At 33.0% G+C, this 24,912-nt stretch overlaps 1 protein-coding gene across 8 annotated transcripts in view; it reads left to right on the forward strand.

The window, feature by feature from the left end:
* SLC26A7 (solute carrier family 26 member 7) overlaps positions 1–24,912 on the forward strand; it is a 139,181-nt gene that overhangs the window by 46,538 nt on the left and 67,731 nt on the right. For all 8 annotated transcript variants that reach the window (XR_005653639.1, XM_039866384.1, XM_039866386.1 and 5 more), the window contains exons 6-7: positions 18,305–18,457; positions 20,587–20,669. Coding sequence is in view for 7 of the 8 variants with exons in the window: in XM_039866384.1 (XP_039722318.1) it covers positions 18,305–18,457; positions 20,587–20,669 (236 nt within the window). In the remaining variant the exon portion in view is untranslated. The remainder of the gene's footprint in view (positions 1–18,304; positions 18,458–20,586; positions 20,670–24,912) is intronic.

Consider the following 24,912-nt stretch of genomic DNA (forward strand, 5'->3'; position numbering starts at 1 on the left):
ATATTTTGGGTGTGTATTTCACAAAGTAAAATTTGGCTAATTATAATACTGAGATATTTCTATATTAAAGGAACTTGGGTTTAAATATAATTTCTTAGAATATTTAAAATGTGGTTTAGGATATTAAAATAGTTTAATGAGCAATATCTATTATTTTGTAAGTAATTCTTTATAAAAATTGATATGATATTAATTTGGGCATGCTTAGAAAAAAATAATTTGAATTTTTTTGTGAGCCAGATACGTTGCCAACTTCTAATGGAAGCCATTTTCTGTGATTGTGGCTGAGTTTAACAACCATGAACTTGACCACATCCTTTCAATATTGTGAACCCTGGTATGGATCAAAATTGGTGTCTGGAGCCCCAATAGAAATCAGTTGTTAAAAGCCACTTGAACCTGAGAGAGGAACATGTGACTAGTTTCAACATATTATCCTCATAATAGTCTATTGTCGTTGGTCTCTTTTTGAAGCTGGCCTAAAATCTATGACTGCTCAGGAAGTCACATGTTATTGAAGCTTTATAAGAAAACTACGCCTTGTTAATTAACCAAACTTTATATTATGTAATTTTATGTTATAGAGAAGGGAAAACATTTTTCTTCTACTCTTGTAGGTTCTCAGCTATGATCCTTGTAACAAAAAAACAGATTAACAAGAGAAAAACAAACACAAATTAAAACAGTGGTTTGTTAATGTATATATCTTATATATACTTAAGAGAAACTCAAGGATGAGTAACTCAAAGGAGGTGGCTAGAATTTGGGCTTATATAACATCTTCACCTAAAACAAAGGAAGAAGGATTTGGGATAGGTAAATTATGGAAAGGTGACCAGGAAAAGTACAGTAAACAAGGGTACGTGTGTTATGCAGATTTCAGTTGGTGCCTTCTCCACTGATGAGAGTCTCTTGTGATTTAGTGTCATCCTTTTCCTCCTAGTACTGAGGAGAGACACCTTACAGATGGATATTTGCTTTATTGATTTAAATTTTCCTAATTTATAGTCTATTTTCAAAGCTTACTTGTGTCTGCTGTTTTTCAAGACAGTATACCTAAAATAATCCTTATGTCAAACAGGAATATTTTGGGGTGGCATATTCCGATCTCCTACAATGTGATACTATACACTGCATTGCATACATAACATTTATATACAATGTATATAAATAATATTAATGTTTTATAATAAGAATATTTCTATCCTTAATTTTCTTGATTTTAATGGTTGAATATTAGCTTAATATATGGAAGTACAATAATTTGCTATCTAATGTCTGATATTGAGTTGGTTTGTGTTGTTTCACCATTATCCACAGTCCCACGAAGATCCTTGTTATTTGTATGTTATTATCTGCATCACTAATTACTTTTTTCCTTTTTTTTTTATTACGGTGACATTTGTTAACAAATCCAGTAAGTTTCAGGAGTATAATTCAACAGTAAAGTATGCATATATACATTACATTGTGCATTGACCACCCATAGTTAGATTTCTTTCTGTCACCGCATATTTGACTCTTTTTACCCATCTACCTCTCCCATTATCCCCACCCCGCCCACCCTCGGGTAATCACTAGTCTATTGTCTATGTCCATGAGTCTGTTTATTTGTCCTCTTTGTGTGTTGCTTTTAGGATCATATTCCACATATAAGTGATCTCATGTGATTTTCAATTTTTTCTGTCTGGCTTATTTCTCTTAGCATGATTATCTCGTGGTTAATCCATGTTGTCACAAATGGCACTATTTCGTCTCTTCTAATGGCTGAGTAATATTCCATTGTATATATGTACCACAACTCCTTTAGGCAATTATCTATTGTAGGACACTTCAGATGCTTCCATGTCCTGGCCACCGTGAATAATGCTGCTGTGAACACTGGTGTGCAAATGTCTTTTCAATATGGGTTTCAATATACCCACTAGAAGGATTACTGGATCATATGGTAGATCAATCCTTAGTTTTTTGAGGAACCTCCATAGTGTTTTCCATAGTGGCTGTACCAATTTGCAGTCCCAACAGTAATATATGAGGGTTCCTTTTTCTCCGCATCTTCTCCAATACTTGTTATTACTTATCCTGTTGATAACAGCTATTTTAATAGGTATGAGATGGTACCTTATTTTGGTTTTGTTTTGCAATTCCCTAATAGCTAGCGATCTTGAGCATCTTTTCACATGTTTGTTGGTCATTTGTATGTCTTCTAGAAGTGTCTGTTCAGGTCTTCTGATCATTTTTTAATTGGATTGCTTTTATTGTTGTAATTGTTGTTGTTATTGAATTGTATGAGTTCTTTGTATATTTTGGATATTAGGCCCTTATTGGAGGCATTGCTTGCAAATATATTTTCCCATTCGGATGATTGTCTCTTTACTTTGTTGACGGATTATTTTGCTGAGCAGGAGCTTTTCAGTTTGATGTAGTCCCATTCATTTATTTTTGCTTTTACTTTCCTTGCCTTTGAGATCAAATTCATAAAATCCTCTTTAAATCCAAGATCTATGAGTTTAGTTCCTATGTTTTCTTGTCTGCAACTTATTGTTTCAGGTCTTTCATTCAGGTCCTTAATCCCTTTTGAGTTAATTTTGATGTGAGATGATAGACAACAGTCTAGTTTTATTCTTTTGCAGGTGATTTTCCAGTTTTCCCAGCACTTTTTATTGAAGAGGCTTTTTTTTTCTCTACTGTATGTTTTTGACTTTTTATCAAAAATTATTTGCCTGTACAAACATGGTTTTACTTCTGGACTCTCGATTCTGTTCTACTGGTCTTAGTGTCTGCTTTTCTGCCAATACCATGCCATTTGGATTACTCTCGCTTTGTAGTATAATTTGAAGTCAGACAGTGTGATGCCATTAGCCTGGTTCTTTTTTCTCAAGATGACTTTGGCAATTCAGGGTCTTTTGTGCTTCCATACAAATCTGATTTTTGTTCTATTTCTTTAAAAAATGCTGATGAGAGTTTGATGGGGATTGCATTAAATCTGTATAATGCTTTAGGTATCTTCTTCAATTTCTTTTAAGAGGGTTTTATAGTTTTCATTATATAGATCCTTCACATGTTTTGTTAAATTAATTCCTAGGTATTTTATTCTTTTTGTTGCAATCGTAAAAAGAATTATTTTTTCCACTTCTTATTTTGACACTTCATAATTAGAGTATAGGAACACTATATTTTTGAACATTGATTTTGTATCCAAAAACTTTACTGTATTTGCTATTGTTTCTAGTAGTGTTCTTGTGATGTCTTTAGGGTTTTCTTTAGAGAGAACCATGTCATCTGCAAATAGTGACAGTTTGAATTCTTAATTTCCTATTTAGGTGCCTTTTATATCTTTCTCTTGCCTGATTGCACTTGCTAGGAACTCCAATGTTATATGAAATAAGAGTAGTGATAGTGGACAGTTTTGTCTTGTTCCTGATCTTAGAGAAAATTTTTCTAGATTTTCACAATTAAGTATAACGTTGGCTGAGGGTTTGTCATATATAGCCTTTATTATGTTTAGATACCTTCCTTCTATATCAATTTTGTTAAGTGTTTTGATCATAAATGGATGCTGTATCTTGTCGAAGGTTTTTCTTCATCCATTGATATGATCATATGATTCTTATTTTTAAAATTGTCTATCACATTAATCGATTTGCGTATGTTGAAACATCCATGTGCCTCTGGGATGAAGTTCACTTGATTGTGGTGTATAATCTTTTTGATATGTTGCTGTATTCATTTCACTAGTATCTTATTTAGGAGTTTTACGTCTGTGTTCATGAGAGACAGCGACTTTTCTTTTCTTTTCTTTTTTTTGTCCGTGTTATCTTTACCAGGTTTTGGTATCAGAATAATATTGTCCTCATAAAATGAGTTGGGAAGTATTGCCTCCTCTTCGACTTTTTGGAAGAGTTTGAGGAGAATAGGTATTAAATCTTTGAATGTTTGGTAGTATTCACTGGTGAAGCCATTGGGTCCTGGACTTTTACTTTTTGGGAGATTTTTGATAATTGTTTTAATTTCCGTACTGCTGACTGATCTATTTAGATTTTCTAGTTCTCCTTGATTTAGTCTAGGAAGGTTGTATCTTTCTAAGTACTTGTCCACTTCTTCTAGATTATTATATTTGGTGTGATGTACTTTTTCATAGCATTCTTGCATAATCCTTTGTATTTCTGCAGTGTCTGTCATAACTTCTCTTTCATCCTTGATTTGTTTATTTGTGTCCATTCGTTTTTATTTATTTATTTTCTTTAGTGAATCTAGCCAGGGTTTGTCAATTTTATTAACCTTCTCAAAGAAATAGCTCTTTGTTGCATTTATTTTTTTTATTGTTTTTGTTTGTTTGTTTGTTTTCAATTTCATTTAATCCTGCTTTAGTTTTGATCATTTCTTTCATTCTTCTGACTTTAGGCTTCATTCGTTCATCTTTTTCTAGTTTTTTAAGGTGAAGCATTAGGTTGTTTATTTGGGCTCATTCTTGTTTTTTGAAATAGGTTTGTAATGATGTGAACATTCCTCATATTACTGCTTTTACCATGTCCCAGAAGATTTGATATGTTGTACTATCATTATTATTCGTTTCTATGTATCTCTTGATTTCTCTTTTTATTTCTTCTCTAACCCAGTCATTCTTCAGTAGCATGTTGTTTAATTTCCATGTATTTGTTCTTTCCTTTTACTTTTTACAGTTGATCCCCAGCTTCAAGGCATTATGATCAGAGAATATGGTTGGTATAATACCAATCCTCTTATATTTGTTGAGACTATCTCTGTGTCCCAGTATGTGGTCAATCCTTGAGACTGTTCCATGTGCACTAGATAAGAATATATAAGCAGCTGTTTTGGGATGGAAGGCTCTGTAAATGTCAATTGTGTCCAGTTGGTTTAATGTGTCATTTAAGGATGTTATTTCCTTACTGATATTCTGTTTGGATGATCTGTCCGTAACTGACAGTGGGGTATTTACGTCCGCTACTACAGTAGTGTTTTGGTCTGTTTCTCCCTTTTGTTCTGTTTAATAGTTGCTTTATATATTTCTGGGCTTCCTGATTGGGAGCATAAATATAATAAGTGTTATATTTTCTTGATATATGACTCCCTTTATCATTATGAAGTGTCCCTCAGTATCTTTCTTTATCTTTTTTATTTCGAAGTCTATTTTGTCCAATATTAGTATTGCTACTCCCGCTTTTATCTGAATGCTATTTGCTTGAAATATCATTTTCCACCTTTTCACTTTGAGTCTATATTTATCTTTGGAATTAAGATGTGTCTCCTGGAGGCAGCATATGGTTAGGTTTTAGTTTTCGTCAACTCTGTGCCTTTTTATTGGTGAGTTCAATCTATTTACATTTAGGGTGATTATTTAAATATGAAGTTTTCCCATAGATATTTTATCTTCTGTTTTCTGGTAGCTTGGCGTTTCCATTGTTTCCTTATCCTTGTGTGTCTGTTTATTTTCTTATTTTGGTGAGTTTTCTAGATTTTCCCTCTGGTCCTTGTTTTAAGTTATATACATTATTTCTGAATCTTTGATGTGTGGTTACCATTGCAAATATGTGGAGGATAGTTATATATATATAGCAGTCCATTTTCTTCTGCTTGTGCCTTTTCTCCATTCCTCTTTGTGAATTTGGATCTTTGAATCCTCCCCTTTTCTGTCATTGTTTGCTGAATGTTCATTATTATCTTGCTACAGCAAATATCTTCTTTTGTTTAAGCTTATAATGCCCTGTTCTCTTCCTGCTAGTCACCTTACTTATAGTTATGTATTTTTTTTTTTTTTTTTTTTTTCATTTTGTTTTAGGAGATCTGACCGCTTTCGGTATTTCTTCTAAGGCAGGCCTTATATTGAAGAATTCCTTCAATTTTTGTTTGTCTGGATAGGTCTTTATTTTCCCTTCATATCTAAAGGAGAGCTTAGTTGGATACCTTATTCTTGGACAGTAGTTCCTCTCATTTAATAGTTTGAATATTTGATTCCAGTATTTCTGGCTTGTAAGGTTTGTGCTGAGAAGTCTGAGGATAATCTAATGGGTTTTTCTTTATAGGTTACCATCTTCCTTTTCCTGGCTGCTTTGAGAATTCTTTCTTTGTCATTGATTTTTGATAATTTTAGTACAATATGTCTTGGAGAAGGCCTTTTGGGTTTGAGATAATTGGGTGTTCTATTGATTTCTTGAATTCCAAGCTCCAGCTCATTCTTTAGATTTGGGAAAGTCTCATCAACTATTTGTCTGAAAATGCTTTCTAATCTCTACTCCTTTTCCTCCACTTTAAGAATGCTCATTATTCTTATATTCCCTCTTCTGATGATATTAGCTAGTTCTTATATTACTCTTTCATCATTTTTCATTCTTTGGTTTCTCTCTTCTGATTTTTTTTTCTAGGTTTTGTCTTCGATATCACTGATCATTTTCTCCATTTAGTCAACTTTATTTACCAAGCTTACTACTTCATTTTTCATCTCTTTCAGATCATCTCTAGAAGATCTATTTGGTTCTTTTTGAAGGTTTCAATCTCCTTCTTAAAAACGCATTCTGATGATCTAGTTGTTTTTTCAATTCCTGAAATTGTTGATATGATTTGTTTCGGATCTCCCTGAGGTTTTTCAGAAGTGTCACCCTGAATTCTGTCATTTAAGTCACACATTTCTATGTCTTTAAGCTTATTTTGTGGAATTTTTCTCTTTCTTTCTCAGCTGACTTGTCATCTTGGTCGTTCATGGTGTTCAATAGACTATTTCTCCATCTCGGCATTAATGGAAGTATATTCTATTTTTTCTGTTTTTTCTTTTTTCTTTGCAGAAAGAAGATTTATTATATAAAGGTCTGTCTTTAGTCTGTTGCAAAGAAGGCATTTTTCTTTTGGTTTCCAGCTGGTGGCGTCTAAGCCTCTTGGATCCCTGCTTTATATAAAGTCTCAATAATGCCTTTTTTTTTTCCTTATAGATATTCAATTACACTTGCTACCATCAGTCTCAGTCTTTGTCAGTGTTAGTGACAGTTTTAGGTAGTGTTTGCTCAGATTCTCCTGGAGCTCCTGGGTGTTCAGTCTTGAAGGATATGGAGTGAGGGGCCCTCTAGGTTGGGATATGGGGGCTGTGGCTCAGCCTCACATAACCATGGTTAGTAATAATGAACTGTTGTTTCTCTGCTGTCCCCACTTCTCTGCCTTCTTCCCTGATCCCTGGGTACTTCCATCGAGTGAAGCTCAGAGCTCTCTTAGGCAGGGTTGTTCAGGGAAACTGCCCCACCTGCTCTCCTCCTCCTCTTCCTGCAGGGAGCTCTGGCTATGAGAGATAGCTTCTTTGTTTCTCCCAGTGTACCTCCTGACTCCTGGGGTTCTGACCTGTGGTAGCTCTTATGCTCAGATCCTATGCTAAGATGTGCTTGTGTTCAGGTTGGTTGTTTTTTATTGAGTTTTAGATATTCAGCTTATTGTTTTTTTCAAGAGGAGAGATCTGGGGAAATCTCTCACTTTGCCATGTTTCTCTGAATTCTAACTATTTCATTAAGATAAATTCCTAGTAATGGAATTACTGGATCAAAGAGTTTATTTTTGCAAAATTTCATTCTAAAAAAATTGTTGCAATTAATATTTTACTTTTACCTTATCATCGTTATTGTTAACTCCAATTATTACTATTTCTAAAATATACCATGGGTGAAAAATATCATTACATCTATGTAAATGTGTTTCTCTACTAATTGGTAAAGTTGTTAATAAAGATGCTAATTGGCAATACAAAGCTGGAAGCTGGTTCTGAATTTTTGTTATTTAGGTAATATCCTGCTCAATGATTCACTCATTATAGAATGCTTACAAATAAAACAAGAACACTTGAACTGGTCCTGGAAGCAACATGATTCCAAGCTCTAGATCAAACAAAAACAGCCCAATGTGTCTATAAGATGTCAGGTGACTGGCTGAGTTAAGATTTTCGGTGATGCAAGGTCTATAAAACAGAACCAAATCAGCACCAAATTCTGCCTTGACCTCCTGGGTGGGAAATATGTGCTCATTTGCACATGTGCAGTGTAAGGAAATGTGAGCAGGTTACAAATTAGCCTCTTCAGATATATTCATATATATAGTAATCACACACAAATAATCATTCCTCCTTTCACTAGTCGTGTCAAAGAAGCATGATAGCCTGGTATGGAACAAACATTTAGTCTTTCAGCTAGTTTTTCTGGGGGTGAGGGGTGGGGGTGGGCAAAGTGCGTAAAATACTACATTAAAGTGTTTTGTGTATGATTTTCCCCCCATTTTGTTTTCTTGTAGGGTAAAGAGTGCAAGCTACTTTATTTTTGCCTTGTAAGTCAAACACTGTGTGATTCCTGAAGGAGGAGGTCTTTTGTAATTTCTCACTCTGAAATGGAATCAGATTTAGAAATGTTTTTAGATGACTGACTTTAAATTCATATTATTCAGTTGGTGAAAGTTGCCATGCTTCATGCTATGGAAAATGAAGAAAAGTTGCTCTTGCTTTTCAATGTCAGAGAGCCCTGTACTGTTAGGTTAGAATGATGCTTTGGTTCTTTGACGGGATTTCAAAATAAATGCTGATATTTTAGTGTCAAAAACTGTGGTGATCTGAACATTAGATTAATAAATTTTGCATCACGCATAGCTGACACTGGGACATTTGGAAAGTGAGCTTTTGTGTAGAATCTGATGATGATAATATAAATCTGAACTTACAGTTGGATCATTTAAGTGGAATGTGAACTAGCAGAGTGAGCTCAGTACAAAGATATAGAACAGAGGACAAAATAGAGACTGTGGTCATGAGGTCAAAGAACCTAGAGGAAAGTGAATTAACACATTTTGGGATTTTACTCTTTGACCATGTTTCCTGCTTTTGAGTTTTCAGAAATGTTACATTCTTTTTGAAAGCTACTCAGGCTGATGAGAAAAAGATATATATATATATATATATATATATACATACATACACACACATACATATATTACTGATACTCCTTGGAACATAAATTAATATCTAGAATATTTGAGACTCTTTTGCAATGAGCCAGTCACCACTCCTAATTGTCTCAGCTGAAATATTCATTTTTCTTAAAATACTTTGGGTTTCTCCAGTCAAAATGTTCATTAATTATTCTGATACTAGCAATCCTTACTATCAGCTTTAAGAGAAAATACAGCCTTCTGTCTTTATCTTATTCTTGGGTCACTACAGTTTGAGGTCTCTATTTTCTGCCACTATCATAGTTTCTACAGTGTCTTCTTTCTGAGGAATACCTGATTCTGCGCTACAAAAATAATTTAATTCTCTAGTTCAAATAACTAAAATCTCCATCCCTTTGGTTGCTGTGGAATGGCAAGTATTCTTGCCTCAATGGAACATTTTTAGGGAGCAATTTGAATCAGGTACAGGTAGTGGTATGTGCTCAGTTCTGCCCTGTCAGATTATAGAACAGACTTCTCCTAAGTCTTAAGAAATAGACATGGCATAGTACTTTCCTCTTTTCTATATTTTGCATGCAGACTCAATACATGCTGCTAATGCCAACTAATCTCAGATTGTTAGGTGAATTTTTGTCTTCTAATGAAAACTGTTAACCAGCTTCTTAAAGTGAGGGAATTCTCTCAGAAGTGTTAAGCCTCTTAAAGCTTTCCACTGGTGTTTAGAGTGCTTTCTCCCAGACTTTCTGAGGTCTTCATATGCAAAGGGAGCTGCTTGAACACTGTCATGATCCCCTTATTCCCAAGAAAAGTAGATAGAATCAGGCCTAATTTATCTTTTTATATAGCCTTTGTAAATCCCTTCATGTGCAATTTTAACTTTGCTCCTTGTTCTTCAAGTTTTATCTCTAAATTTCTACACTTCTAATGAAATTATCTTCTTTTAAAACTATTGCTATTTCTTAATGAACTTTGAAGTATTACACATTCTTTTTCAGTTATATGTTGGGTAAATATTAGTGTTTTTCTCTAAGTTAATGTTTAGCTCTGGTGATTTTATTAGGGCGCATACAATCAAGTAAACACTAATTGATTTGTCTTTTCCTTAGAAAGAGGCAACAGCAGAAAGAACTTTAAAATCTGAGAAGCCCAGATTCAGATCATAGCTCTAGCCTTGGCCAAATGACCAAATATCTTTGATAATTGATGATAATTGTATCTATTAGGATTCATTCCTGAAATGAATTATCTTTTAACTAGTAATGAGTAGTTGGATATGACAAATAATAGATTTTTAAAAGTGTTACTTGAGCATTAGTTACTAATAGGACTGTTAATCAGATAAAGCTAAATAACAAAACAGAGTTACATCTCTTTTGGCAACTTGTGAATAAAGATGACTTCAAAATTTATAAAACTTTTAAAAATAAATATATCTGCTATTAACGAGGGTCGGTCATGAGAATTTACAAAAGGTTATAATTTTTGGTTAATTTTTATTTAAAAATATTTCAATCCTTATATGCAAATTTCTGATCAATAACTGGCAGCTATAAACTCATGTAATATGTTATAAACAGTGTCGCAATGTATTGCAATATATTTTAAAAAGGGGGTCAAATATATAGTGATGGAAAGAAATTTAAATTTAGGTGATGAACATGCAAAGCAATATACATATGAGGTATTATTGAATTGTGCATTTGAAACCTATATAATTTTATTAACCAATGTCACCCCAATAAATTTAATAAAAATAAATAAAAATAAAAATAAGCAGGAGCAATAATATTACAAAGGTCATTTTTGGTTTGAGACCCTGGCTTTCCAGCTAAATTGTTTTATTTTTGTTGTTCTTAAGATTCAAATATATGACTGATAGTTGGTTTCCCACACAGATAAAAGAGAAAAGTTTAATTATAAAATATTTTTTAAATTGGAAAATGACATATCTTTTTATTAGAAAGAATGTTTTCCCCAAAAGGCATGATAAGAATTACAAAAATTCCTAGTTCATATTAGCACATGTGGATTTCTTCGAAATTGTGCCAGTGTCTCAGCCTGTAGTAGCCTATGATAAATTTGGCAAAGCTAGTTTTACTGTCATAGTTTTGAGTACTGTTCTAAATAATTATGAGCAGTTCTTACACTAAACCTAATAGCACTAGGCAAGGTTGACAATGTATTCAACTATCTTTTTTGAAAGTTTTTATTTCCTTTCTTAAAACTGAGGAGTTTCAGAACTGAAGAACAGTTTCATTCCCACCTCCATCCCTACAATACAAACAAAGCACTTTTCTAGTTTGAACATCCCTGAAGGCTGCAAAGTAGGAACCAAGAATACTAATAAAAGGGATGAAACGTCAGAAGGAAATAAGAGCCAATGAAACACTTTCTTTTATAGAGAATGAGATCACAATTAAATGTATACAAATGAGGTTTATAAGTGGAGAACAAATCTCCTTTGAAGACATAGGCCCTTTGGGATTTCTAAATCAAGAACATGCTTTGATGGTTTATTGAAAGCTCATATTTTCTCCTCAGTTATTGTGACATTTATATTGTGAATTATAGGGGTGTTTAATATACCCTGAAAAATAGATAGCATAAATTGAAGGGAAAATAAAAGGAATCTGCAGCTTAATTCAATCAGTGACTCAGAATAGATAATGTGGCAGGTTTAATTTTGATACAGAACAATTATGTAGGAATTTGTAACAAAGGTTACTTTGAAATTCTAAATCAGAGGACAACTGTTTTTTCAATTCAAACATTTTGGGCTAAACTCTCTCCATCTCCCACGATTCACTGAAAAATGCATCACGACAAAATCCAGTGCTTAAATAATTCAAGTTAAACTTAGTTTTCTAAACAGGGGATGGCTGGATGCCACCTGGGCTTTGGCACACTTGGTTGTGTAGTTGGTCCAAGTGTGTTTTGTGTACCCAAATTGTCTCTAGCCACTTAACATACCATCCTTTCTCTAGATCATATTTTGATAGGAGAGTTAATTTATCCCTTAAAGCAATAGTGAATGAATTTATTCTCAGTGTGACAAGCAGTTATTGATCAGAAATTTGCATATAAGGATGTAAAAATAATAGAATGTTGTATTTTTTTCTTACTTTGGGTATTTTGTTTGTACTCAAGAAAACCCAGCCTGGGGTTGAGATTTCAACTTAACATTTTTCTTGCTTTTCTTTTTGTCTGTACTACTTGAGGAAGTAGAGGGACTTGGGAAGCTTGATCTTAACAATACCCATTCTAAAATGTTTAATGATATAAAGATATAAAGATATGTAGGCAAAGTTAAGGTACTAATGATTAGGGCTTCAACATATGAATTTTAGGGGAACACAGTTGAGTTCATAATATACTTTTTGAGTCATCTCAGAAGTGAGATGCATTTGACTTGGTAACTGTATTAGTGGCTACTGTAGCCAGTTACCACTAATCTGATGATTTAACACACAGAAATGTATTTTCAGATTTCTGGAAGCCAGAAGTCCAAAATCACAGTGTCAGCAGTGGCATGATCCCTCTGAAGTTCTAGTGGGAGAATCCTTTCTTATCTCTTCAGACTTCTGGTGGCTCCAGTCATTCTCTGGCTCCTGTGTACATCACATAAAACTCTGCCTGTTTCTTCATGGACTTCCCCTCTTTGTTCACATCTTCTCCACTTCTGTCTCTTGTGAGAGTACTTGTCATTGGATTTTAGCTATATATCTGTGCATAGATTATGCCCAAAGTGTTTTCAGACCATAGTTGGAAAACATGGTAGTAAGTATGTATGAACTGCTACCATTGTTTTCTGGAGATATTCCTGGTTTTGTGATTGATAACTAATTCAAACTCGTATATTGGGAATTAAGACTTGTAGATTGCAGATTAGTACTTTATACCAACTATAAAATAGCATACTGAGATTTATTAAATTTTTCCGATTGTACTATCATTCTGTTGTTTCTCTAGTGAAATACAAACTTATTTATGACATATTATTAATACAACAGTAGCACAGGAATGATAAGTGATAATACTAAAGGGTTTATATGTTCTTTTTGGCATAAAATATATATATTGAAATATTCTAGGTGGTTCCTTTATAGATAGTCCAGAAATATACTCATTACTATTAAATAATATCATAATATCATTACATTGTTAAAATATTTTTTCTCTCATGGAGATTTCGTTATAGCAAAACCTAGAGCAACCAGAAAGCTGGTTAAGAGTTACTTTAATAGAATTTTCTAGTTAATTGACTATTGAGTAGAAAGTCCAATTAGTTTTTAACATTTACTAATATTTCTAAACATTTAAAATATTTTTCTTTACCTCATTAAATTTAACAGAGTTTATACAATTTAGATTTTTCTTTATGTACAAGTGTTTCTATACAGGGCTTTGTTTAGAACTTCAGTAACAGTTATCCAATGAGAAACTATAGAATGGGTATGGCCCCAGAAATTGTTGAAAGAGTATAATTCTCTCTTTTTAAAATAATTGCTGCATATGAGCTTTTTCAGTTTTAATTTTGCTTCAATCTTATAAAGGTAGAGTTATTAGAAATCTGATTATTTGGATCAGGTAGACTATATCAAAGATGGATTACTTGAAATTTACTGCAAAAACAGCTTTAATATTTAGCTCAATGCACTACACCTAATAGAACTACCATAAACATGTTGAGTGCATAAATAAATGATGACTACAATTCTTTTTAATATCACATTGCTCAAGTATTGATAGTGAAAGAAGAAGAATTTGTATCCTTTCCCTCCTTGTCATTCTGCTTATTCAGAGTAAGATCTACTCTTATTTATAGATTCATTGTTACTATTAGTGTTAGACCAAATCATTCATTCAACAATATTTATTGAGTACCTACTATCTCCCCAATGCTATTTTAGGAATTGAGAATCTGTCAGTGAAAAAAAAATTAAATAAAAACACATTATATAAATAAATTATGTGTGTGTTTGTGTGTGTAAATGTTCATTAAGTGCTTCAAGAAAGTCTCCTCTCTAAAGAAAATAATAACAAGCAATATAAGTACTATGAATAGGCTATTTTCATTCTTTGAAATATCTCAAAATGGACTTATTTATACATATAGAATTTTTTTTATTTTATGTCGTTACAATAAATAGTCAATTGAAAGGCTTAATATTATAATCTCAAAATGAGCTAAATTCCTGTTTTATTAAATGGATCGATCATTCCTAATGAAATAGATTACTTATGTATCTATATAGACATAAACTATTTTTACTGCTCTGGGATGTGGAAAGTGAATGATGATCCTCAACAGGAATTTTTACCTACTGGAATTTAGTATGTGATAGTATAGTCAGACAGCTGGATGTATACTAGAAAATTTTAATGTGTGCTTAGGATGCCTAGATTTATATTATATGAGCATATGTGTGTGTGTTTGTGTGTGTGTGTGTGTGTGTGCATGTGTGTGTGTGTCCCTATGTCTTTTCCTATCTCTATCGCTACATGCTACCCCTCTCCAAGAGCCTGTTTTAACTGGTACTTCTGTATGTGAATCCTCATAACAGTCATCAGAATGACATTCCTTACTAGCCTGCTTTTCTAGTGTGTTCTTCATGCTGGTTGTAACAAGCCTCTTCCCACCTCCATAGTCTTCTAGAGCATCTTGCGAAGCATGCTTTCCTCTACAAATTATAGTTTAATCTTGAAAATCCCTTTGGGTTTTTCTCATTTCTTTCATTCTGGGGTTGTCATTTTTTGTTACTGCAAACACATGTTCTCAAAATGCACATTACAGCTTATTTGGCTTGGTTTGGGAGTTTTGCATACTTTCCCCTTTTCTTATGCAAGCACTGCCATGGCATACTTTTAGTACCACAGATAAAACAGAAGAAATAATACTCTATGTGCTTTAAATTCGGGTATTTTTTTCCTGACAAATCATCTGAATGGTCCTCTCAATTTTATTATTGGATTATGATAAACCATCAGAAACTATGCATTTGGCCAAATTTTTCTTGACATCTCTCTAACCTCATCCCCTGTAGAATATATTTCACTGAGTAGCATTTTGGATTTTTTCCTGGAGTTTGAGTAAGGAGCAAATATGAGAAATGGAACCTATTCCTTCACTTTCTGTTAGAATTTTATGAACAATTATCATCCACAACATAAAGAGATATGGAGAAAAAATATCAACTGCATCTTGGATAACTATAATATTGTAGTATCTAATTTTCTTTCCAAATAATGGTGTGGAATAAGATAGAATACTGAAAAAAAGATAACAAATAAAGCTATCTGACCCCTAATCTGTTCCTTGATGTACCCAATTGTTGTTGTTATAAATGTGATGACAGAAGGATTCTCTATATTATGTTGATCCTTTTCACCCAGGGAGGCTTCATTTAAACTAAGTACACTTTCTTTGTTTGAAAGAATTATAGTGTTAATGATAAAGTTAAATGTATAGAATTCATGCTTGGATAGCCTGATGCACCAAGTATGGTCCTAATCTCTGGACCAGATGTATTGATTCGGAAACCTATTGAGCAGAATTTTAAGAGATGCTAAGAAACAGTCTACATAAGTTCTTTTGACCCAATATATTTAGTTGTGGTCACATTATATTTGATACCATACAAAGAGAGGGCAAAGAACACCAACAAGTTGGACTGCTATAAGAAAAGTCTGTGAGCTAAAGTAAAAACTACTTTTTATTCCCTGAAACTAGATTTGAGAAATCTGCTGTGGCCAATTAGAAATGTGGTTATAAAAATCAGATTTAACATGTCCAAAAGGAGGAGAGGTTGAAGATAAGCAGTTAAGGCCTATTTAAAACCTTTAAAATTATATGAATGATGTGCCTTCATAAGAGAGAATATAGAAGATACAAATAAGCACAAACATCTCCTTACAAAGTTATTAATATTCCAGATATACCCATAGATATTTAAAGTATGAAATTTTATTTCACTAAAATGATATCAGTATTAATTTTCTATGGCTGCCATAACAAATAGAAAGAACTGCGTGCCTTAAAAATAGAAATATATTTCTCATTGTCTTGGAAGCTAAAAGTCCAAGATCAAGGTTGGCAGGTTTTATTTCTTCTGAGGTCTCTTTCCTTAGCTTGCAGATGGTCACCTTCTCACTCTTTCCTCTGTGTGCAGGCATGTGTGTGTCCTAATCTCTTTTTATAAGGATACTGGTTATATTCAATTAGAGCAAACATATATGACTTCGTTTTACTTTAATTGCCTCTTTAAAGCCCTGTATCCATTCTGAAATACTGGGGATTAGCACTTCAACATATGTATTTTGTGTGGGGGGAGCAATTCAGGCCATAACAGTATCAAACCATATCTACTTATTTAAAACCTGCTTTTTTCACTTAGCATCATAACAGAAACACCATTCTGTGTCAATAAATATACAAATTATCTAAAGTTGTGTGTTTAATGGATGTAGATGCTTCTACTGCATATGTAACCTAGTGAATTGAACCAGTTCCATTATTGCTCTACTATTAAATATAAGTGGTTTCAATTTCTTTTTTTTGCTATTTTAAACAATGCTTCAGTGAATAGCCTTGTAACAAGGTCTTGTCACATAAGTTTCACTATGTTCAGAGCTTAATTTTCTTGAAGTGGGGCTCCTGAGGCAAAGGATAAAATGTTTCAAAAACTTTTGATACATTTTTTAGATCACCAAAAGATTATTGTTTGAATTTACAATTCTTTGCCAGTGTGGTTGAGCTCTTTGTTCATTCTATTGACCATTTGTAACTTTTTTGTTAATAGTCTATATTTTCTGCTCATTTTAATGTCTACATTTCCTGAATTCAATTTTTTATATTTAACCTCTTTTTATCTAGAATTTCTTTTATTTTGCTTAATTTTTTTCAAACATGGTCTATTGGATAATTTTTTCTACAATACAACTATTTTATGTTTCTGGGCTTTTGTTTGTTTTTTATTTTTTCTTACATATTTTCTACATGTCATGTTGGTATTATATATATGGTAGTATAAACCCACTTATATTATTCTCTTCCAAAATTTCTTACACATTTAATATTATATATAAATTTGAGTAGCCTTGTGTTAATTTCTAGACAATAAAATTCCAATTTGTTCTTTTTATATCAAACTGTCCTGTGGATCTAAGATTGGATTTAGGCTAATTATTATTTTTCCCTTTTGGCACTCAATTTAAGATTCTTTAAAAATCTGTCACCCTATTTTTTTATGTGAGTGGATCATATGTTTATATAATTATGAACTAGATCTTAAGTTGTTGACCAAAATGTTATTGGTGCTTAGTTGAATACATATATATAGGTTTTCAGATTTAAAAAGGGCTTTATTCTTTTCTTTGACATCCCTCCCACATTTATCCTACTTTTCTGCAAATCAGAAAAGTTACCAAGTTACCAAGATTGAGTGTCATATATTAACGTATAATATCTTCTTCTTAATTACAAGCAATCTTTTTGACATAGGCCTAATTTCAAATAGACTTGCTTACTTTTAAAGAATATTTTTTAGGAAGTTATACATTCTTCTCCTCACATTCTATGTTCGAAATTTTAGAATGTGCATTTTACACAACACATTTTCCCCAGAATACATCTCCTTATTCTTCTATGATCCACAACCTGGCTAATTCCTGTTTATCATCTTTGGGGAAGTCTCTCCTGACCACTAACACCTCTAAGACACATATACTTCAGGTGCTCTATAACATCATACTGCACTAATTTTACTTTAATTAGCAATTTATACACTAGACTATAAGCTCCATGAATACTAAGACTTAACTAAATTGTTCATTGTTGTAGACCTTGAACTGAATGTTTGGTATAAAGTATGTGGCAATAAACAAATAAAATACTGAGAATATAGTAATATTTTACTTTAAGTCAAATATCTGATAGCTAAATACAAGCACTTAACTCCTTTGTGTGTGGTTTGTACATGTGTATTTTTGATTCTGGGGTTGAGGGAGAATAGTGAGGTTCAAGTTTGCCTATAGTTCCCTCAGTGTACTTAATGATGAATTTACATGTAATTAATAAATTTTAGCATCTTTGCCCATTGAAGTGGCTGAGAAGGAGAAAAGTCATTCTCTCTAGTAGTGTCCTTATGCAGAAAGGAACAATCCCTGGGTTTGATGGAAGAATCGAGAGCAAAGGAATTTAGTACATGAAAATGAATTAGAGCTTTGCACAGATCACCATTCTATGCTCCACCTTTCCACCCTACAATCATTAAGATGTTTTGTAAGACATCATTGAGTTCATTTGGGGCCAGATTTCAATGTTATTATATTGTAGATGACTCTGAATTTTGTTTATATTTTTTTCTCATCGCTGTAGATTTATGTATATGTCTTTGAAAACATCAAGTCTGTTAGACTGGAAGCACTACTCTTATCCTTGCTGAGCATTGTGGTGCTTGTTCTGGTTAAAGAATTGAATGAACAGTTTAAAAGGAAAATTAAAGTTGTTCTTCCTGTCGATTTAATTTTGGTAAGTATGAAATCAACATTTAGCATTCCATCCTACAATGTTTGCCAGTTGTTGGGGGTACCTGCAGGGGTTCACTACATTGTCTACTGTAACCCACAACCAGTCCTGTCTCTCATTAAAATAGGGCTATATATTTGTGTGGCTATATATTAATTTAAGAACAGGAATCATTTTGAGTCAATAATTTTAAAAAGAAGGCACGCATGTTTTTAATTTACACAGCGTTTTTCCATATTCTCATATTTTTTTACATAAATAAGAGAACATATAGCCTAAGATTTGAATAAAGATGAGGATGAGACTCAAAAGATCTGTCATGATTTTCCTTAAAGCAATAAAAAGTGATACTAAATTCTATTGATGTGGCATCTGTAGGATATGCATAGAAATATTATCAATTTATAAATGTCCGTTAATGATTGGTAGATTTATTAACTCTTCTTTTAATGACCTAATTTTGCTTTATTGAAAAGCTGCTCATGATTTTCACTGGCCAGGGCTGCCTATCTAAGATATTTTTTTGTTGTACCTAGCAAAGCAACAAATCATACTTTGCTCCTGAAATTAATGGCATTAAAAAATACATTAAAAAATTTTAAGACCCTCCCCGGGAACATTTAACTAAAAGCATTAAGGAAATGTTAATACAACCATAATCTACTAAATTACTTATCATTAGTTTGTTTTAGTTTTTTTTAATGGTCTTTAGGTTATACATGCATATGACAAGTTGTATCTAAATAATTTCACTTATCGAAATATCTGGTTAGCACATTAAAACCTGTCTCTAGGGCTATGACCCACTTCTGTAGAACTGAGATAGATGGCCTTTTTCCATTTTCAATAAGGGTCAGATATCTTATGGCTATAGTACATCTTCTTTTAGAGCTCACAATATTTTCTGAGCTCATATAAATATTTTATGAAAATTATTAGCAATTAAATATATTACTTGGCTTAGTAATTTTTTAATATATTAATACTTCTAACCTAATAACCTGAATTTTTAACTACTACCTCACTTAGAAAATACTATATCATAATATTTATAAATTTTAACAGTATTACTTGTAATGTTTTGTTATCTTTTTAAAAAATCCTCAAGTGTATTTTGCTTTTTAAATCTATTTAATGTTTTACAAATCTCTGCAAATCCAGTAAATATCACTGCAGAGAACAGAAAAACTTATAATATAATATTATTGGACATTAATTATTAGAATATTTCTTATTTTGTTAGTGTGATTTTGCCATGCTATTTTTCCAGCTATAAATATTATAAATTTGTACTTTAAATAGATAATTGCTATGTCTCTTTTTATCAAAAATATATAGTATATAAATAGTTGTAAGTTGATATTAAGCTGATAACATAACCATTTAAAATTTCTAGTACCTATTACAATTATCAGAAGAATGAAAGGGGTTTGTGAAAATGGTGGAAAACATTAGGATGGCATGGCTGGTAACAAAAAGGCTGAACTGCTTTAATATACATTTAAAGATGATTAAAGATACAGGAAGAGAACATGTGATCTTACCTGTCATATATTCTATGTCATATATCATATAATGGAGTGTAGAGCACCTGAGACTTCATGGAGTATATTTTACATCAAGATACAGCAAAAGCTCAAAATTTTAAAATATTTAAGGAGAATACAAATTATTATTGATTACTAATCTATTTAGGAATGTTGATGCAATATTTCATCAATATTTTATAAAGCATTCCTTCATGTCACAAAAGACAAGTATTTAGGTTGGATTGTGATGTCTGCACCTACACACACACACACAGCACACACACACACACACACACCACTCAAATAGTCTATATTTTGCTCTCCTTCAAAATTAAACATATTTGGGTTGACATATGGTAGGATATTTTAAAAAGATATTATTGAAATGTCATTTAATTTTTGAGACTACAAATTAAGTGCTCTTAAATCTCAGAGAGATTTTTGATTTTTAAAAATTTCTAGTTTTTAAAAATCTGTACAACTACCGCATTACTCTTGATGATCATGAGACACATGAAAAATTTTTACTTTTTAAAATAGTTTTTAAAAATACCTTTAAAATAGTAATAATTTTTTTCTTTTTTTTCAAATGGAAATGCACAGATTATTGCTGCATCATTTGCTTGCTATTGTACTGATATGGAAAACACATATGGATTAGAAGTAGTTGGTCATATTCCAAAAGGGTAATGTAGCCATTTTTCTTACTTTTTTGCTTATTTGTTTTTGATAGAGGAAGAGATTGGTGGTAAGTGGTATGGATTTTCTTTCAAAAGCTCTGTATGGACAAAATTCTAATTAATTTTTATTTTTAAATGATAAAATCAATACACATATAGAGAAATAGTAACTTCTTAGACTGCTTATCAATAACTAGGAAAGTTGATAACTATTTTATACAGTAGTACTTCATGTCAAAGATTTGGAAATTTACAGGGATATTATTTCAAAAAAAATGGAGGACATTGACCTTCCAAATTAGAGTCATGCTCTGGAATTTAGTCTTCCCCATTTCACACAAATATTCTAATGACTATTTTTATTTTACTTGAAACATAGTAAAAGTACACATGCATTATCTGAAATAGCAAACCTATAGGCCTGGGTGGTAGATAATAGTGAGGGAGAGGGTGCAGTGGAGAAGAGGGCATGGTTCTCTATCTGTCTTAAAGCCTTCCCCTGTACACTAAGGGGAAGGTTAACAAGAAGTGTTCACTTTAAAGGGCAAGAGATTGTTTCAAATATAGCCTGAAAGAAAACAGAGACATTTTTTGGAAAGAAGGGGAGCGTTATGGTTTATTTCTTTTTAATGGACTGTATATACACTAATATTTATAAATTTGGGGCAAAATTATAGTTCTTGAGTCCTCTATATTTTTATTTTACAGTCCCAAATTTTGGTTTCTAACTACATTAAAATGGAGGAACAGTGGAAAAATTTCAGAGATTAAAAAGACAAAAAAATCTCGTCGAGTAAAAAAAAAAATAATGTAGATGATAGAGGCTTTGGTCATCCCTCTTGCTACCAAATCAAAGTTGTGACAGAAACACAGAGCAAACAGCATGCAACGTCACCTGGGACTTAGATGAACAAGCCCTATAACTAAGGAGAGAAATAAGAAACCACCCTGCAAGAGGTAGGGTGGGGTGAGGATGCAAGGCTGCCAATTCCATGTGGCTGAGTGGGACAGAGGCTGTGGCAGCAACAGCCAGCAACTGCTGACATCTCTTAAAGGGACCGCGTTCACAACCAGTCTTTCATGGCGACGGACATGCTTGTCTGAGCACCAGCATCAAATAGGCTGTGTGAGAGGCACCAGGTACTTACAGGGATCACTGAGTTGTTGGAGTAGGAGCTGGAGGTGAAGATCTCTACTAAACAGAAGTACCAACGGTATCCATTGTTCCTTTGTTGAGCCCTTTCCACTCCCAGCGTGCAGACCCAGCACCACCATAGCTGAGACATCATCAAACTGGATAACAGAGGTCGCTGTGCCCAGGGGATCCCTGAAACTCTACCTCCCCCAACTCGTGGCCCCACTCAAGCTACATCCAAATATATCTTTGGCAAGTCCAGTGCTCCCTGATGAGCAGAACCAAGATTCACACTAGGCAGCTGGCCTTGGTTTCTGGTGTGACCTCTTGAGGCAACTATAAGCACAACATTTGTGGATTGCTTGCTGAATCTTAACAGGTGGCCCTAGAGGGCACAGGCTGGGGCTAAATTTGGCCTGCAGCTGAACCTCTCTCAGGACTGTGCTACTGAACATCTAATACACAAAGCCACACTAATAAGACCAGGAGACTTAGGAACTTTGTTTAGTACTTAGAAACAGACACAGAAAGGCAGCCAAAATGGGAAGATAAAGAAGAAACCATATGAGAACAGAACAGAGATCCAAGAATAATGGAGTCAAGCAATCTAAGATGCAGTTAAAAATACTGGTTATGAAGATGCTCAATGAACTTAGGGAAAGTGTAGATGAACTCAGTAAGAAGTTTAACAAAGAGATAAAAAAACATAAAAATGGAAATGGAAATTAGAAAAGGGAACCATTCAGAAATGAAGAACACATTATCTGGGACAGATAATCATTGGACAGAATAAACAGAGTGGATAAAGAGGAGGCTCGAACCACTGATATAGAGGATGGGGAGCTAAGGGCACTCAATCAAAATGGCAAGGAAAAAGAAGCCAAGACTATAATAATTTAAGAAGCCTATGGGACACTATTAAATGTAAAAATATCCATGTCATCGGGGTACCTGAGGGAAAACAAGAAGTTGAAGAGCTATTTAAAGAAATAATGATGGAAAACCTCCCTCTTCTGGTGAAGGTGATAGACATACAAGCCCAGGAAGCACAGAGAGTCTCAAAAAAGATGAACCCAAAGAACCCCACATCAAGACACATCATAATTAAAATGCCAAAGGTTAAATACAAAGAGATAATCTTAAAAGCAGCGAGAGAAAAGCAGTTAGTTACGTACAAGGGAGTACCCATAAGACTGGCAGCTGATTTTCCAAAAGAAATCATGAAGGACAGGCACAAAATATTCGACATGATGAAAACCCAAGATTACAACCAAGAACTCTTTATTTAGCAAAGCTATCATTTAGAGTCGAAGAATAGATAAAGAGTTTCCCAGACAAAAATAAGCTAAAGGAATTTATCGACAACAAGCCAGTATTATAGGAAATGTTGGAGCAACTTTTTAATAAGAAAAAACATGTATCAAAAACAAGAATAAAGAAGATAATAACTACATTCCTATCAACAAGTACCTCAAATGGAAAAGTATTAAGTGCTCCAACCAAAAGACAGAGTGGCTGAATGGATAAGAATTCAAGACCCTTACACATGCTGCCTATAAGAGACTCACTTCAGATTAAAAGATATACACAGACTTAAAAGAAGGGGATGGAAAAAGATATTGCCTTCATGGACCTAGAAGGTATTGCACTGAATGAAATGGATTGGATAGAGAAAGACAAATATTACATGATTTCACATACATGTGGAATCTAAAGAACAAAATCAACAACAACAACAACAACGACAACAAAAGGAGTAATAAACTCATAGATACAGAATATTTTGAGGGATACTAGATGGGAGGGAGTTTGGAAGGACAGAAAAAAAGGCAAAGAGATTAAAAGGTACAAATGGATAGTTGCAGAAAAGACATGTAGATGTAAAGTGTAGCATGGAGAAGATGATTAATATTATTGTAATGAATATGTAAGGGGAAGAGCAGTACCAGATTTAGTGGGGTGATCGCTTTGTGAGTTTTGTGGATCTCTGATCACTAGGCTGTGCAACTGAAACTGATATATTATTGTATGCCAACTATAATTGGAAAAAAAAACTCATTGAATTGCGCAATGTGAATACAAGCAGCTAATTGTCTATTAGATTTCAATAAATTCAGAAAGAAAAATAAAATAAAATTAAAAAAGTTCTTATCACAACAGAAAACTAAAAAAATCTGTCTTGAGCCTTTGTGTAGTTATAGGCTAATGATGACTATCTGAATCAAGTTTGGTTTTCTTGAGGGTTATCTACCTTTTCACCTTAAAAAATTAAGTTTATTGTTTTTCCTAGGTCAACTTATTGTTATTAATAATTAAGCAAGCTCAATTTTCATGAAACAAAAATTCTTACGCTTTGAAATGGTAGCACTTTTGTATAGCATATATTTTAGGATCTGTAATGATACAAATTAATTTGTTTTAGAAATAAACTTTTGCAAGTGGGTAGAAAAATCATGCCTCTCCTCCATCTGCTCTAATTCTCCCTTACTTTGAGTGTTGCCTTTCCAGCCCCAGGAAACAGAGAAAGAGCATGACATTGAAATTAGATGGAGCTGAGATTGAATCCCAGCTCTACAATTTAATCTGTCATTTAGATACATTACCTAACCTTTCTTAAAATGTTTTATCCTTTACACAGCTAATATGAAAGAGCATTCTACTTACATACTAGGTTTTAAATCAACTTTAATTCTCTTCCCTTTTTCTTATATTTTTCCCCAGAAGGATTTTTTTTTTTTTGAGGGGAAGTAAGTCTCCCAAAGCATCTTTGGGGGATAAATTGATGATGATACTTTGTTTGGCTCAAGTGATTTTCAAAAGACAATAAGACAATGACCAGGTATTAGTTAAAAGAAATATTTTAAATAGTTCTTTAAAACTGAGAAAGAGTTAAGTGTGGTCCCATGTTTTGCAACAGAGGGTAGATGAACCTTTATGCATATTTTTCTTAACATATGTGATACATAGTTAAGCGTGCGTGCTGTGAAAGGATCACATTAAAAGCATAATGAAGATTATGAACTCAATAGAAAATTTAGGGATTAAATCGAAAATTGTAGCTCATAGTCAACTAGTGTTTGCATACAGTATGATAGTATTTGAGGCTGGGAATAC

The sequence above is a fragment of the Pteropus medius genome, unplaced genomic scaffold (genome assembly GCF_902729225.1).
Source record: "Pteropus medius unplaced genomic scaffold, Ma_sr-lr_union100, whole genome shotgun sequence".
Classification (NCBI taxonomy): domain Eukaryota; kingdom Metazoa; phylum Chordata; class Mammalia; order Chiroptera; family Pteropodidae; genus Pteropus; species Pteropus medius.